The sequence below is a fragment of the Artemia franciscana genome, chromosome 15 (assembly GCF_032884065.1).
Source record: "Artemia franciscana chromosome 15, ASM3288406v1, whole genome shotgun sequence".
Taxonomy (NCBI): Eukaryota; Metazoa; Arthropoda; class Branchiopoda; order Anostraca; family Artemiidae; genus Artemia; species Artemia franciscana.
The window spans coordinates 10022273-10035230 of record NC_088877.1 but is presented as its reverse complement, the minus strand read 5'-3'; the positions used below and the strand labels follow the sequence as shown (position 1 = coordinate 10035230).

Sequence of the window (12958 nt, the reverse complement as noted above, 5' to 3'; positions counted from 1 at the left end):
CTTCGTTCTTTACTCGGTTGCAACTGCCGCTGCAACCACGATTGGTGGTAACCGAAGATACCCTGCAAACCCCTACAATAATGGTTTTTTGCCTGAATGACTGCTGATTGAAGATTATTAGAAGAAGGTTTTAAGCTTACTTGCACCTATGGATATTTAGGGACAATTCGTCTGTATCATCATCGCCTCGTCAATGACCAATTTGTCAAAGTAATCTGTGCCATGTTATCTTGGCTTTTTGGTATTTAAAGTCTCCTAAATCAACCACCTGAAGATAAAACCTCTGATATTCCTGGGAATTATCATCGAAAGCAAAACACCCACTGAAGAAAAATGAACTTGCTAGTTAACTCGTCGGTTTAAGTTAAAAAAGGTTGTCGAATATGTTTGCAAATTGACAAAAAGGGCCTATTAAATCCTAGCTGTAAATCTAGAAACAAGATAAACTAATCAGTAAGGTGGGTACCTGATCGACTCATCAATGATCAACATCAATGTCATCTTTGTCTTGTTATCATCGTGCCTTATGGTATTTAAAGTCTGCTAAAACATCAACCACAAACAAAACCACTGATCGTCCCGAAAATAATCATCAAAAATGAAACACACACCGCAGAAATACAGAACGCCCCAACTGTTACGCCGATTGGTGTTTAACAAAGTTTGTCAAGAATGTTTTCATATTGGCATGAAGGGCTTATGAAAATCTTAACTGAAATTTTGGGACGAGATAAACTACACAGTAAGGTGCCAGATTAGCAGATCTGAATTCAGGCACGAAGGAAGATCAGTAGGTTAAATTCTTGAATCAAGCTTATTATCCAAAGTAGATTTGCAAAAATGGTCTGTAGATCAAATATTGATTACTATCTGAAGTCAGTTGGTTAGTTTTAGTCTTATGGCTGTATATAGAATTTTTTTACTAATTCAACCAAACTAAGATTTTAAGGAGATTGTTTTATGTCTATGATTCTATTTTACCCCAGCACACTTTTTGTTGCAGTTTGTTAGCGCTGAAAGAACATAGATTTGGAATTATGCATTTGAGACCAAATAGCAATCAATAAAACCAACACAAAACGAAGGTCAGCAACAAATGTATATTTTATAGGCTTTGAAAAAATTGGTAATAAAAAAACAAATTTGACCTCTAGATTAACCGACTTTCTAGACTATAAATTGACAAAGCTATTTTTTTAGGGTAATAAATGGATTAAAGTCATAGTTTTATTTCTTCTGTGTTCTGTCACTTTTACAAAAAATTAAACATAGAGAAAACGGGTTTTAATTTCGACAAAGCAGTGAACAAAAATAAATATAAAAACAAAACTACACTTTAACTAAAAATTTAAAATATTACGAATAATTCATCCCCACGTCCGGGAGCCTTTTTCAACTGAAAAAAAATTACAAACGACAAAAAGAAGAAAAAAATGTTTTTTAAAACATAACACACACAAAAAATGAATGAAACCACGACAACTAAACGCACAAAAAAGAAAAAACGACAATAAATAAATAAGAACAACTCACATTATAATACAAACCTCCCAGCACTGATGGTAATAATTTAAAACAGCACCAAAGCAAAAGTTTATAATTAAACACTGGGTTCCTTTCCTCTGCAATATTCGAGAACTAAGACGTTCGAGACCAAATAGCAATCAATTAACCCAACACAAATCGTAAGTTAGCTACAAATATGTATTTTTCAGACCTTGAAAAAAAAAGGTCACGAAGAATGAATTGGATTAATCGATTAGCTCGTATAGCTGTAGCTGGATTAAATGGCTTTATGAACTAGAAATTTACAAAGAGCTTTTTTCAGAGCAATAAAATGAATTAATGTCATTTTTTTCTTATATTCAGTGTTCGGTTAGTTATGTATCGTCTCACCTCCATATCAAGCAAACAGTTATAATCGGTCTCATTTCCTTTTTTTTTTCTTAGGAAATCCTGTGCAAACACGTGTGCTGAGTTGGCTTCTTTGAATCAAGTGCTTTCACAGATGCCTTCGAGAAAACCAAATCCTGGCCTTGTTCAGTTTTTTATTTCCCGACAGTGGTTGAATAAGCTCAAACATTTCGCAGAACCGGGGCCTATTGACAACACTGACTTTCTCTGTAAACACGGAGGTATTCATCCAAAAATTGTGCCTCGAGTTTCAGAACTGATTTCAACTATGACGGAAAACACTTGGGAGCATTTGCATTCTAGGTAACAGTCAGGTCATTCTGAACTATTCTTACCAGAAATTCGCTTAATTATTTGTCAATTTAAGTTGTGTTAAGTATTGCTAAGTTAAAAAGTTGTTTAATTTGTAAAAACATAAAGTCATAGAGATGAAAACTGTCCCGTGATAGTGGATATTGAAGGATACTTTACTGAGGAATGAGTAAATCTTTTCCGGTTTCCTTTCGTTTGACTGGTTGTATCAGTTTCATTAAATGCTAAAAAAAAAGCGTTGTCAGAATAGCTGAGCGACCCTATGGTTTAAAGGGCAGCAAGGGTTTTCAGAACCCGCAAGGGATAATATAAATATCATTTGAATGAAGGTCGTTCAAGGACGGATCCTTGATGCTTACTACACTTATGGTCCACAGAAACTTTAATTAGAAAGGTGGATCCTTTCTGAGGGTATCTTTTTGCAATCGGAGCCTTGTAAGGGTTGAAAGTATACGAAAATCTATAGAGGGCTAGGGCTACTGTGCTGTGGCCTGAGCACCTCATTTGGTTACTATCAATGATGATAAACTTGTAACCATTGAACTTGGGAGAGGGGTGATAGCCTCCTATATTTTTTAAATCCCCTACCAGATTATGAAAAATACTTTACTTTCGTGGTGTATTTGAAAAATTTCTTTTTTGGTGTTTTTTGAAAAATTTAGGAAAACAGAAAAATAGCCCCTCCCCTCCTAGATTTCGGAAAATGCATTTTACCCTATGTATTAACGTAAATTGACGCCACGAAATATAACGTACAAATAATCAAGTTCCATTGTATTATTTTGTTCGTGTTTCCCTACCTTATTCGGTACCTAACTTGTGTTAGCATTCTTACCAATGACCTCTTGCGGAGGATAGTCCCAAAATTCTTACTTTATACATGCCTGACTTGACTTAAGTTCCGTCCGTCCTCGAAGGTCGTTTTGGGGCCTCTTTTTTAACCAGTTCATTGTTATGCCTCCTGTAGGTGCTTCTGTTGTTTTCCAGGCGGAGGAGTTGTGGCAGGTTATAGGGTGAAAAGTTTCGTTTTTATCTCTTTGGAGGGCTAAGTGGCTGGCGCGCTGGTTTGAGAATTCTCTTGTCCATGGGGCACAGGTTCAATACCAGGCGTGGTCGGTTATTTGGTTTGGGAAGGGGGTAAGTGACGTGACTGTTAGCTCAGCATGAGTCCTCCCAGCTCTGAATGGGTACCTGGAGAAAGGTAAGCAGAAAGGGTTTGCCAAAGCACAGGATGGTTGGCCCCCAACCCCCTATTGCACTTCCTGGCTGAAGGGCCAAGAAACGGAGATAAGCACCACCGGTTTGGACCTTAAGGGTCTAGTGTCATCTCACTTACTTACTTTTACTTAGTCTTTGGAGGGCGACCTCTGGGACGAGAACCGTGTACTCGTCCATCGAAACTTTATAATGTTTAGGAAATTTATGTTATTTGGATTCTTTTAACAAAGAAATAGATGGTCTAATATTTCATAATAGATGGCGTTTAATACATGGGAACACAGGAAAAGAACACAATTGCTACCCAAGATTGCTAAAGTGAAAGCTACCCAGAAAATTCGTATAACATAAATTTTCTGCATATTATAAAGTAAGAATTGTGCTAGTGCAGTGTATTCTTCAGAAGAAGCCATAGAAAAGAATGCTACCGTTTATCTTAGTTCCAAAATTCATTTTTCTCTTTTTTATTTATAGATGGAGTTGTTATTAGTATTATTACTATGACATCCAGGCCACACGGGACTGTTGCTTCAATACAAAGGTAGTTGGAAATTGGAGCTAGTAGCGTGAACAATGTTTTTTGTCGTATCTTAAATATCTAAAAAACTACATTTTACCTGGAAGTGCTTCTGAATTTTTCTTGTTGAAAAACTTGAAACATATCTTCTCTTTTAAAAAAGACTACCTCGAGTATTCGTAATGTATGCAGTTACTGTAAATATATGCTAATTGTTTCACTTTTTTTAGCATTTTGAATTTTTTTATATTTTAATAAGAACATAGTGTTAATAATGGCTTTTTATTGTATAAAGTGTAAGTGGCACAATTGCTTTATGGGGGGTTGATAAGGGTAGCTGCCCCTCTCTTAGTCGTAGGTATTTCAGTTTTGATATTAATTTATTTTAATTATTATTTATTTTAGGCCTTATTTTTGTCATTAGGGATGATTTCTGTCAATTTGAAGCGTGATATCCTTAGTGATTTACGTTTCCTCGTTATTTTTTAATAATTCCTTATCTCTGGTTTTCTATTTCTATACTCCACTATTTCTGTTTCCCTTTTTATTACGTTTTAATAATTCCCAATCGCTGTTTTTTATTTTATTATATTTCTATATTATCCAATTTCTATTCCCTTTTTTGTTATGTTTTATTCATTAACTATCGCTGTTTTTCTGTTTTTATTCTATTTCTATTCCTTTTTTTCGTTGTGTTCTAATGATTCCCTATGACTTTCTCTATTTATATCCTATTTCTATTTTTTTTTCATTTTGATTTAGTAATCCTCCATCTCCGTTTTTCTATTTATATTATTTTTCTATACTATTCTATCTCTATTCGTTTTTCCCATTTCTGTTTCCTTTTTCCATTATGTTTTAATATTTTCCTATTTCTGTCTTTCTATCTAGGTTATATTTCTATACTATCCTATTTCTATTTCCTTTTTGAATTATATTTTGATAATTCCCTATCCCTGTTTTTCTATTTATATTCTATTGCTATATTATCCTACTTCTATTCCCTTTGTTCATTAAATTTTGATAATTCCCTATGTCTGTTTTTCTATTTATATTCTATTTTTATTTTATCCTGTTTCTATTTCCTTTTCTATTACGTTTTAATAATCGCTATTTTTCCTTTATTAACCCCTATATCTATTTTTCTATTTATATTCTATTTCTATACTATCTTACTTCTATTACCTTTGTCCATTGAATTTTTTTAATTTCCTATATCTGTTTTTCTATTTATATTGAATCTCTATACTATCATATTTCTATTTCTTTTTCTATTATGTTTTAACAATTCCCCATCTCTGTTTTTCTATGTCTATATGTTTCTATGTCCTTTTCCATTATGTTTTAATAATCCCTATCTCTGTTTTCTATTTATGTTCCATTTCTATGCTATCCTCTTTGTATTTCTCTTCTCTTTTTATAATAGTAATAACTTCGCTGTTTGTTTTTTTATTTATTTTTTACAACAAAGCAACAACAATTGTAATTCATTTACTTTAATAAGTAAATGAATTTATTTACGTTCACTTGTTCTAGGTTTGGTGGGGGGCCACCTTGTAATGCTCTGTCGGAATGTGGGTTGTGCCGAATCGAGCAAGAACACTTAGAAATCAGACGAAGAAGAGAATTAGAAGAGTATCAAAAGCTTGCTAAGTCGAGTTCGGTAAGCCGAAACCCCCATTTCACTCTGTTTATGTTTTACATTGTATATGTTCCTCTATGTTTTCTGTTAAATAGCTCCTCCCACCATGCTCTTTACTAAAAAAAACGAACTTCGAGGAATCAGGCAGCAAAGAAATATGACATTATACCCAATATGACATCATCTTGTATATGAAGATGGAGTTTTTTTTCAAAAATTGGTATTTATTTAAATATTACGTTTTGTACCCAATATGACATCATTTTCTATTTGAAAATGTAAATTTTTTATATTATTTATTAAAATATTATGTATTTTTGTAGATATAGCAATCATTATAGCTTCATTTTTCTTTATCTTTCTGCTAAAGTCTTGAAATTTCTTGAAAAAGATTTCTCATATAAATTTTACGGCCAGTGTGTTTGAACAGTCTTTCTTAAAGAACTGTGACAAAAGTCAAATTTTTGTGTAAAGCTGGATGGTTGAGATAGAGGCACCCCTCGTATGCGTAGACTATGTTTGATTTTAGTTTCAATGTTAGTTGAAAAATAATTTCATTTGAAAAAATGAAACTTGTTTATTTAATCTCTAACTGTTTTTGAAATCATGCCATGAAATCTTTCCCCCCTCCTATTTAAATTTCTTCTGGAAAATTCCCCACGGAAAATTTGTCCCGTAAAAAATCCTCCCTCCCTGCAAAAAATACCCCCCTCGCAAGTTTCCCAGTAAGAGTACTACATGTGAAGGATGTGAAAATTGCGTAACTTACAGATCTTTGTCCAGGGTTTATGGGGGATCAAATCATCCCCGAAGGCATAGTTGTTGGACATTTCAATTATGCTGAATCAAAGGGCTATCGCAAAATTTTGATTGGATGTCTTTGGGAAAAATGGGTGTGGGAGGGGGGCTAGTTGCCCTCAGGTCTTTTTGGTTACTTAAAAAGAACACATCCGATCAAGTGAGCCCTCTCCCGATATTCTAGGGCCACTGGTTTTATACAATGACTCCTGGGAAAAACAAACAAACATGCATCCGTGATCTTTTTTTCCTGGCAAATACAATGCAAAATTCCAAAAGTTTGTTTAAAGGAGCTTGAAATCCGTACAGCAGTGTTCTCTGATATGCTGAACCTGATGGTGTGATTTTCATGGCGTTTTTTTTTATTAGTTTCTCTTCGCTTTTTCAAAAATTGGGAAACTTTGATGAGGCTCGTAATTTTGGATGGATAACATTAATCTTAATTAACTTTGTATATTTGGAATCAGCAAAAAAAAAGCTCAACTCTTTTGATGTATCTATTGTTTTGAAAATTCTGTGATTTAGATTATCGCTTGCTATTGAGGTGAGTTGCTCCCTACTAATTTATATTTTTGAAAATTATATAAAACTTATTATATAAAAGTAATATTTGAATCAATAATGATAAACTGATTTACAATGTTTTTTTCTAATTTTTGTTCTTGAATAGCTCTGTTGTTTGTCTTGCTTAGTGATTAATTTTTATTATTCATTGTTAATTTTATTATTATTTTTATTTTTAAGGTTATTTTTATTTTGATATTCTTAGTTATTTTCATTATCATAGTAACATTTTTTTTCATAATGCGTAGGTCTATATTATGCAGAAGTAGGTTGCAATTTTTTTATTTCATTTTTTGTTTATATTTAAAATCTCGGTTCGGATTTTAATCCGATTTATGTCTTTTATTTATGTCTTCAATTTATGTCTTTTAAGAAGCGTGTTATTTGAAATAACCTAAATAGTGAAAGATATTAGCGAAGATGAAATAGTGAAAGATGGAAAGAAAGTCTAGTGCAATTGGTCAGCTGCAATTTTCCATTTTCTTTTTGCGAAATATTCCTCTATTTCTTTTTCAATATTCCTTTTGCGAAATATGTTGAATTATTTTGTTGTTTTTTTTTTCCTTTGTGGATTTTGCTTTTTCATGTACTCCTTATTCTTCTTCTTTTTTATGGTTAAAAAGAAACATATTGTAAACTCTATCTGGCGTTCAGCCTGGTAGAATTTACTGGCCTACTGTGGTTGAACTTATAGATTATTAAACTTTTAGAGTTCCAATTTTTTTTGTCCCATTTCATAACTTTAAACTCTGTAATTATTCTGTAAGATCTAAATCGAGTACCGATTTCTTTTTCAAGAGAATGCTTTTCTCTTTTTAAATCTTTTTTTTTAGCTTTTTTGTTACTGAATAGCTCTATTTTATATATGACTTAGTATTTCTTTTTGTGATTATATGTTTTTTGTTTTTTTTTGTGGCCAAATTGAGGGTTCAGTGTTAAATTGGTGCAAGTTTAAGATACACAAACTTTTTAAGTAAATGCTTCCAGAAATAAAATACCATTAATGCTTATTGATTACCTTTTACTGAATTTTATTGATTAAATTATAAATTCAATCATCATTAATTATCGAATTGTATATCATATAGATTTTCACCTGGCATATCCTGCAATATCAAACTAGGGGTGGAGTATTTGGTGTGCCAAAAATCTTTGATAGTGCTGTATTAGTGGTATATAAATTCCTTAAACATATATAATATCATAAAATAAGAGAAAAATTAAAAAAGAAAAGAGAAGAGAAAAACCCTTCACTTCCTGGGCTCCTGAAACTTGAAGACAGTGTTGTAATTTAGTAGATCATCAATTTATTCAAATGTTTGATTCGTGCTTATTTCAAAAAAATTATAAAAATCAACGATTATTGGATTAAAGCTGGTAAGTAATCGCAGAAAAATTTATTAATGTTTCATCAGTTACTTTTAAATCTCTTGAATTTCTTTTGAAAAAATCAAACGTTCAGAATAAGCTTGATTTTAGCAGGCAGCATATAGCAACATAAGAGAGAAAAATTTATTATAACAGACAAATAACTACTACAGTTGAACGGCCACCCTAGACGTAGAAAACTTGAGTGAAGCGGGGGGGGGGGGGCAAAAAATATTCTAAACTAAAACAAAAAGTAACAGCCAGTTTACAACACAATATATGATCGGCACCACCGACCTTATTACATGAAACTCCATCAAATGTTCTATTTTAATTCAACCCCAAGAGGTCCAAGTTCCTAATTTTGAAAAAAAACTTTTTTTCTAAAAAATACTCCTCCAAAAGAAAATAGGTAATTTTCAAACTTATTTAATTGCACTTTTAAACAAAGAAATGTCACTAATATTTTGTTATATCCTGGTCAAAATTACGAAATTTAATCACGACAGGGGTGTACCAAGGATGTGACAGGGGTGTGCCAAGGATGTGCAGTTGCCCCAGAGCTCTTCAATGTCATCGTAGATTATATTATGACAAAAACCACTTCACGTCTCAGCCTTGGGCTCAAATTTGGAGATCGTGCCATCACAGATGTTGATTTTGCCTATGACTTGGCCATTCTGGTGGACTCCGTGGAGCAGCTACTGGAAGCGCTCCGAATTCTACGAGAAGAGGCTGCCAAAGTAGGACTGCACATAAACTGGAACAAAAACAAAATTATGGCCATAGACCCGTCTTCTCCTACTGTTAACTCTCCACTTAGCCTGGACAGCACCACTGGCATCGAGGTTGTTAAAGACTTCACCTACCTGGGCTCCATAATTTCTTCAAATTGCTCACTTCTCCCCGATCTGCAAGCGATATTATCCAAAGCGTTTTCTGTCTTGGACAGACTGAATCATCACCTCTGGCGAAAACCGAACATCAGTTGTACAACGAAACTGCGGATCTTCAACGCTCTAGTTGGCTCTGTGATGCTTTACGGAGCTGGCAAGCATCAGCTGCAACCCTCAAGAAAATCGACATATTTCATGCGAAGAGCCTGAGGAGGATCGAGGGTCTATGATGGTCCGACTTCGTCAGCAATGAGAAGCTTCTGCAGATCACAAAGCAGTCTCGGTTTTCGACTCAATCAGCCGAGCGAACCTTACGATGGTTCGGGCGCCTGCTTCGAATGCCACCACATCTACCCGTAAAGACGATCTACGAATTCGACCCTATCCAAGCCGGTTGGAAGTGACCTCGTGGCCGGCCGAAGAAACGTTGGTCCGACAGCCTGTCCGAGTTCTTGACGATGGAAAACATCAGACAGGGCGAAAAGCAAATACTCGTCATGGGCCGAAGCGGATGGAGGAGGCAGACTTCACTCTACGCTGAGCAGCGCCCAGCAGGAGACTTAAGTCAAGGTCAAAATGATTCCGGCTTCTATACCCCCTATGTACCATAGAAAATGTCGAACAGAATGAAACAACCAACGAAGTATTAATCTCTGTAGAAGATCTAGTGTCATAATCGTGGAGTGAGGGTCTCAAATTTGCTAAATTATCAAACCATGTAAGATTTATATCATGTTGTAACCTAAAAATAATTAAAAGTCTGTAAAACCCTCCTAATAGAGAAGTTGGTGTAAAACCCTCCTAATAGAGAAGTTGGCAAAATCCTTGTCCATAAGCTGGAAATATCCATATATGGGAACATTTTTGGAAGAAAATAAAGATAATGAGTTGGAAATCTTTATGATGTACCTTTTTGCTGTGGTTATTACCTTCAGTCTAAAACTACAGATAACAACAAATTTAGCCCTTAAATGCTTATAATATATAAAAGGGGCTACAATTGTTGTTCATTCTTCACTTACAGTAACACAAACTATTTAAAAGTTTTGTCATCTGTTATCTTCCAAGGAAAATAACAACAAATAATTGATGATAATTGAGTTTTGGAACAGACCTCCAGATAGGTGATTTGAATTTGAATTTATAGTTGAGAGTTTGATTGATACGTATTGTAGGTCAAGTTTCTACTTAGAAATAAGATAAATTTCCCCTTAATAGCTGAGAACAAGGAAAAAATTGATAGCTCACTTTTCCTATAAAAAAGAACAAGGTTTGTGAAGCACGTCATCTACTGTTGAATTATTTGACGAACAACCAACTAAATGATCGTTAAATTTCTGGTATATCAAAGTATGGCTTTTTTAAATTAGACTTTGCTCCCTTTAATGCTGAACCCTCCAAATCAGACCATCTTTATTCCAGATATTTATTTTTGGCCTGAAATTAGTCTGTTCTTTTAGGCGAACAACCCCACCGAAGCAGTAATGGCGTTGTCGATGAATTGGTTTCGACACTGGGAGAATTTCGTTTGCTCTCGGACAGATAGTATCCCCAATCCAGTTGATAACCGTCATATTGCGATTTTCAAAGATAATCATTATTTCTTGCGTAGAGGAAGCAATCACTTACAAGTAAGTGAGTCTGTATGGAAATTCTTTGTTGAGATATATGGTGGTGAACCAGAGTTGAGAATTCGACCGGCGACTAGTCCTCCAAAGCAGAGACAAAGACGTTCAGATGAGTGGCAAAGCTTAGGGCGTGTTAGTTTTAGAAATAGTGAAAATGCTGATTAGTTGGTGACTTATTTTTGTTCTTAATTGGATTGATTCAAGGTTGTTTGTTTTTAGAGGGGTTTTTTGATTCACTCTGTGTTGGGGTTTTTTGGGGGCTCTGTGTGGGGGGTTTTTGATTCACTCTGTGTTGTTGTCTTTGTAATACGACTTCTTTATGCAGAAAGTGTCCAACATAACATACTTTGTTAGAAACTGTGTTAGATGTACCAAACAAAATGTAAAATTTCGCTTGGGCAATTGTTTCAAGTTCAAGTTTTTATTCTTATTTCAGCATTCATAAATAAATAAATACAATACAACACTTTTGCGCTGGGGAAAACCTATGAGGGTTTGTATTCGCGCGAAAGTCCACATATCTACTTACCTATAATAACAAATCCAATCTCTCTTACTCATTAATACATAATTCTCCCTCCCCCCTTTCATTCCTCCCAACCCTACCCTCCTGCTCACCCTTTCCTCCCTAACCCACCCTTACCTCCCTAGCCCCACCCCTACCTCCAGAACCCAGCCTTCTTCACCTGATCACCTTACCACCCATAGTAAAATTCAACATTTATCCCCAAAAAAATAATCTTTTAATTTCTTTTTAAACTGAGGTACGTGTTCCCCCGCCCTAATGCTCACTGGTTTTATTCTATCGGTTTCACAGTATATATTTTATTCTTCATTTATTTTCATTAACGAATTACGGTAGAGCGGAGGTCTCGACTCAAGTATCTATCCTAGTATTGATTTCTAGTATTGATTATCAAGTATTGATCGCTCCTTTATTCAGTGGATCACAAAACTGTGGCTCTCATTTTACAAATATATGTTTTTGTGTTTTCGCTTTGTGTCTTCAGCTGACTGAAAATCATCTTCCTCTTGGTTTTTTAATTATTTCTATGTTTTCCATTTTTCATCAAACTTCCACATCCACAATTATTGCTCGTTTAATATATTAAGGTAAATTACTAAGAGTATTCGGCTAACGAGCCCTATACCATTTTTCCTACGAATCAAGGCTGTATTTAGGAGGGGGGCTAAGGGGCTCGAAACCCCTCCGAAATGTTTGTCTGACTAGTACAAACGCAACAAAATGCTTATTAACAATTTTTTTATGTTTTTTTCTGTAAGCCAACCGCCTCGCCACAACCCAAAAGAAATAACCTCCTCCAAGCAAAAAACCCGGATGCGGTCTTACTATGGACCAACCCCTAAGGGTTTTTTTTCAGAGCTTTCTTTACTATCTTGCATCCCCTAAGAGCACTAACTATTCTAGCCAGCTCTATGACGGTTATTTGCCTGTTCGCGTATTGCTATGGCATTTCTATATTGTCTGGTATCTATTCAGGTAATAAATGAATGGTACATCTATGCTTTGAATGTATGTTTCAAATGCTATTTAAAGATTTATGTTTTGGGGTAGGTGGTATATAGATGGCAGTAACGTATCCCCGTGTTTACATTTGACAAACTTTCTTAGCAAAATTCTAGACTAGGGGCTCCTTGCTGTCTTGGAAAGTATTGAGTTAGGCAAAGGAATATTTCAGCACTGAATCAACGGCCTAAAGATTTCTAAGATTTCTGAAGTGCCTTCCTCCTCTTTTTCCCTCTCTAAAGGGCAATGACCTTTGATTACATTCTATAATCTTTGTGTTATGCTCAGTAAACCTTAAAAAACAGATGTATGTCTTAAATGAGACACAAGGAAAGTGTCTTGAACCTCATTTCTTCCCTTAATCCTGCTATACCAAGTTTTAAGGATTAGCAAATCTGTTCTTAAATTTAAGGAGTGAGGGGCGTTGATATGGCTTAATTTTCCACTGCAACAAAAGAAATTGCTTTTTCAAACATAAAAGCCATTGAAAAATACATCGAAAACCCAAAATTAAGGTAAAATATCTTTTTCTTCAATTTAGATGGGTAGGCTACAGACCATGTCATATATGTA

General features: G+C 34.6%; 1 protein-coding gene across 3 annotated transcripts in view; it reads left to right on the top strand.

Annotated features, from left to right (window-relative positions):
- LOC136036028 (ubiquitin carboxyl-terminal hydrolase 33-like) overlaps positions 1-11854 on the top strand; it is a 95759-nt gene extending 83905 nt beyond the window's left edge. For all 3 annotated transcript variants that reach the window (XM_065717956.1, XM_065717953.1, XM_065717955.1), the window contains exons 12-14: positions 1951-2217; positions 5498-5624; positions 10690-11854. In XM_065717956.1, coding sequence (XP_065574028.1) covers positions 1951-2217; positions 5498-5624; positions 10690-11022 — 727 coding nt within the window. In that variant the 3' untranslated portion in view covers positions 11023-11854. The remainder of the gene's footprint in view (positions 1-1950; positions 2218-5497; positions 5625-10689) is intronic.
- The last annotated feature ends 1104 nt before the right edge of the window (positions 11855-12958 follow it).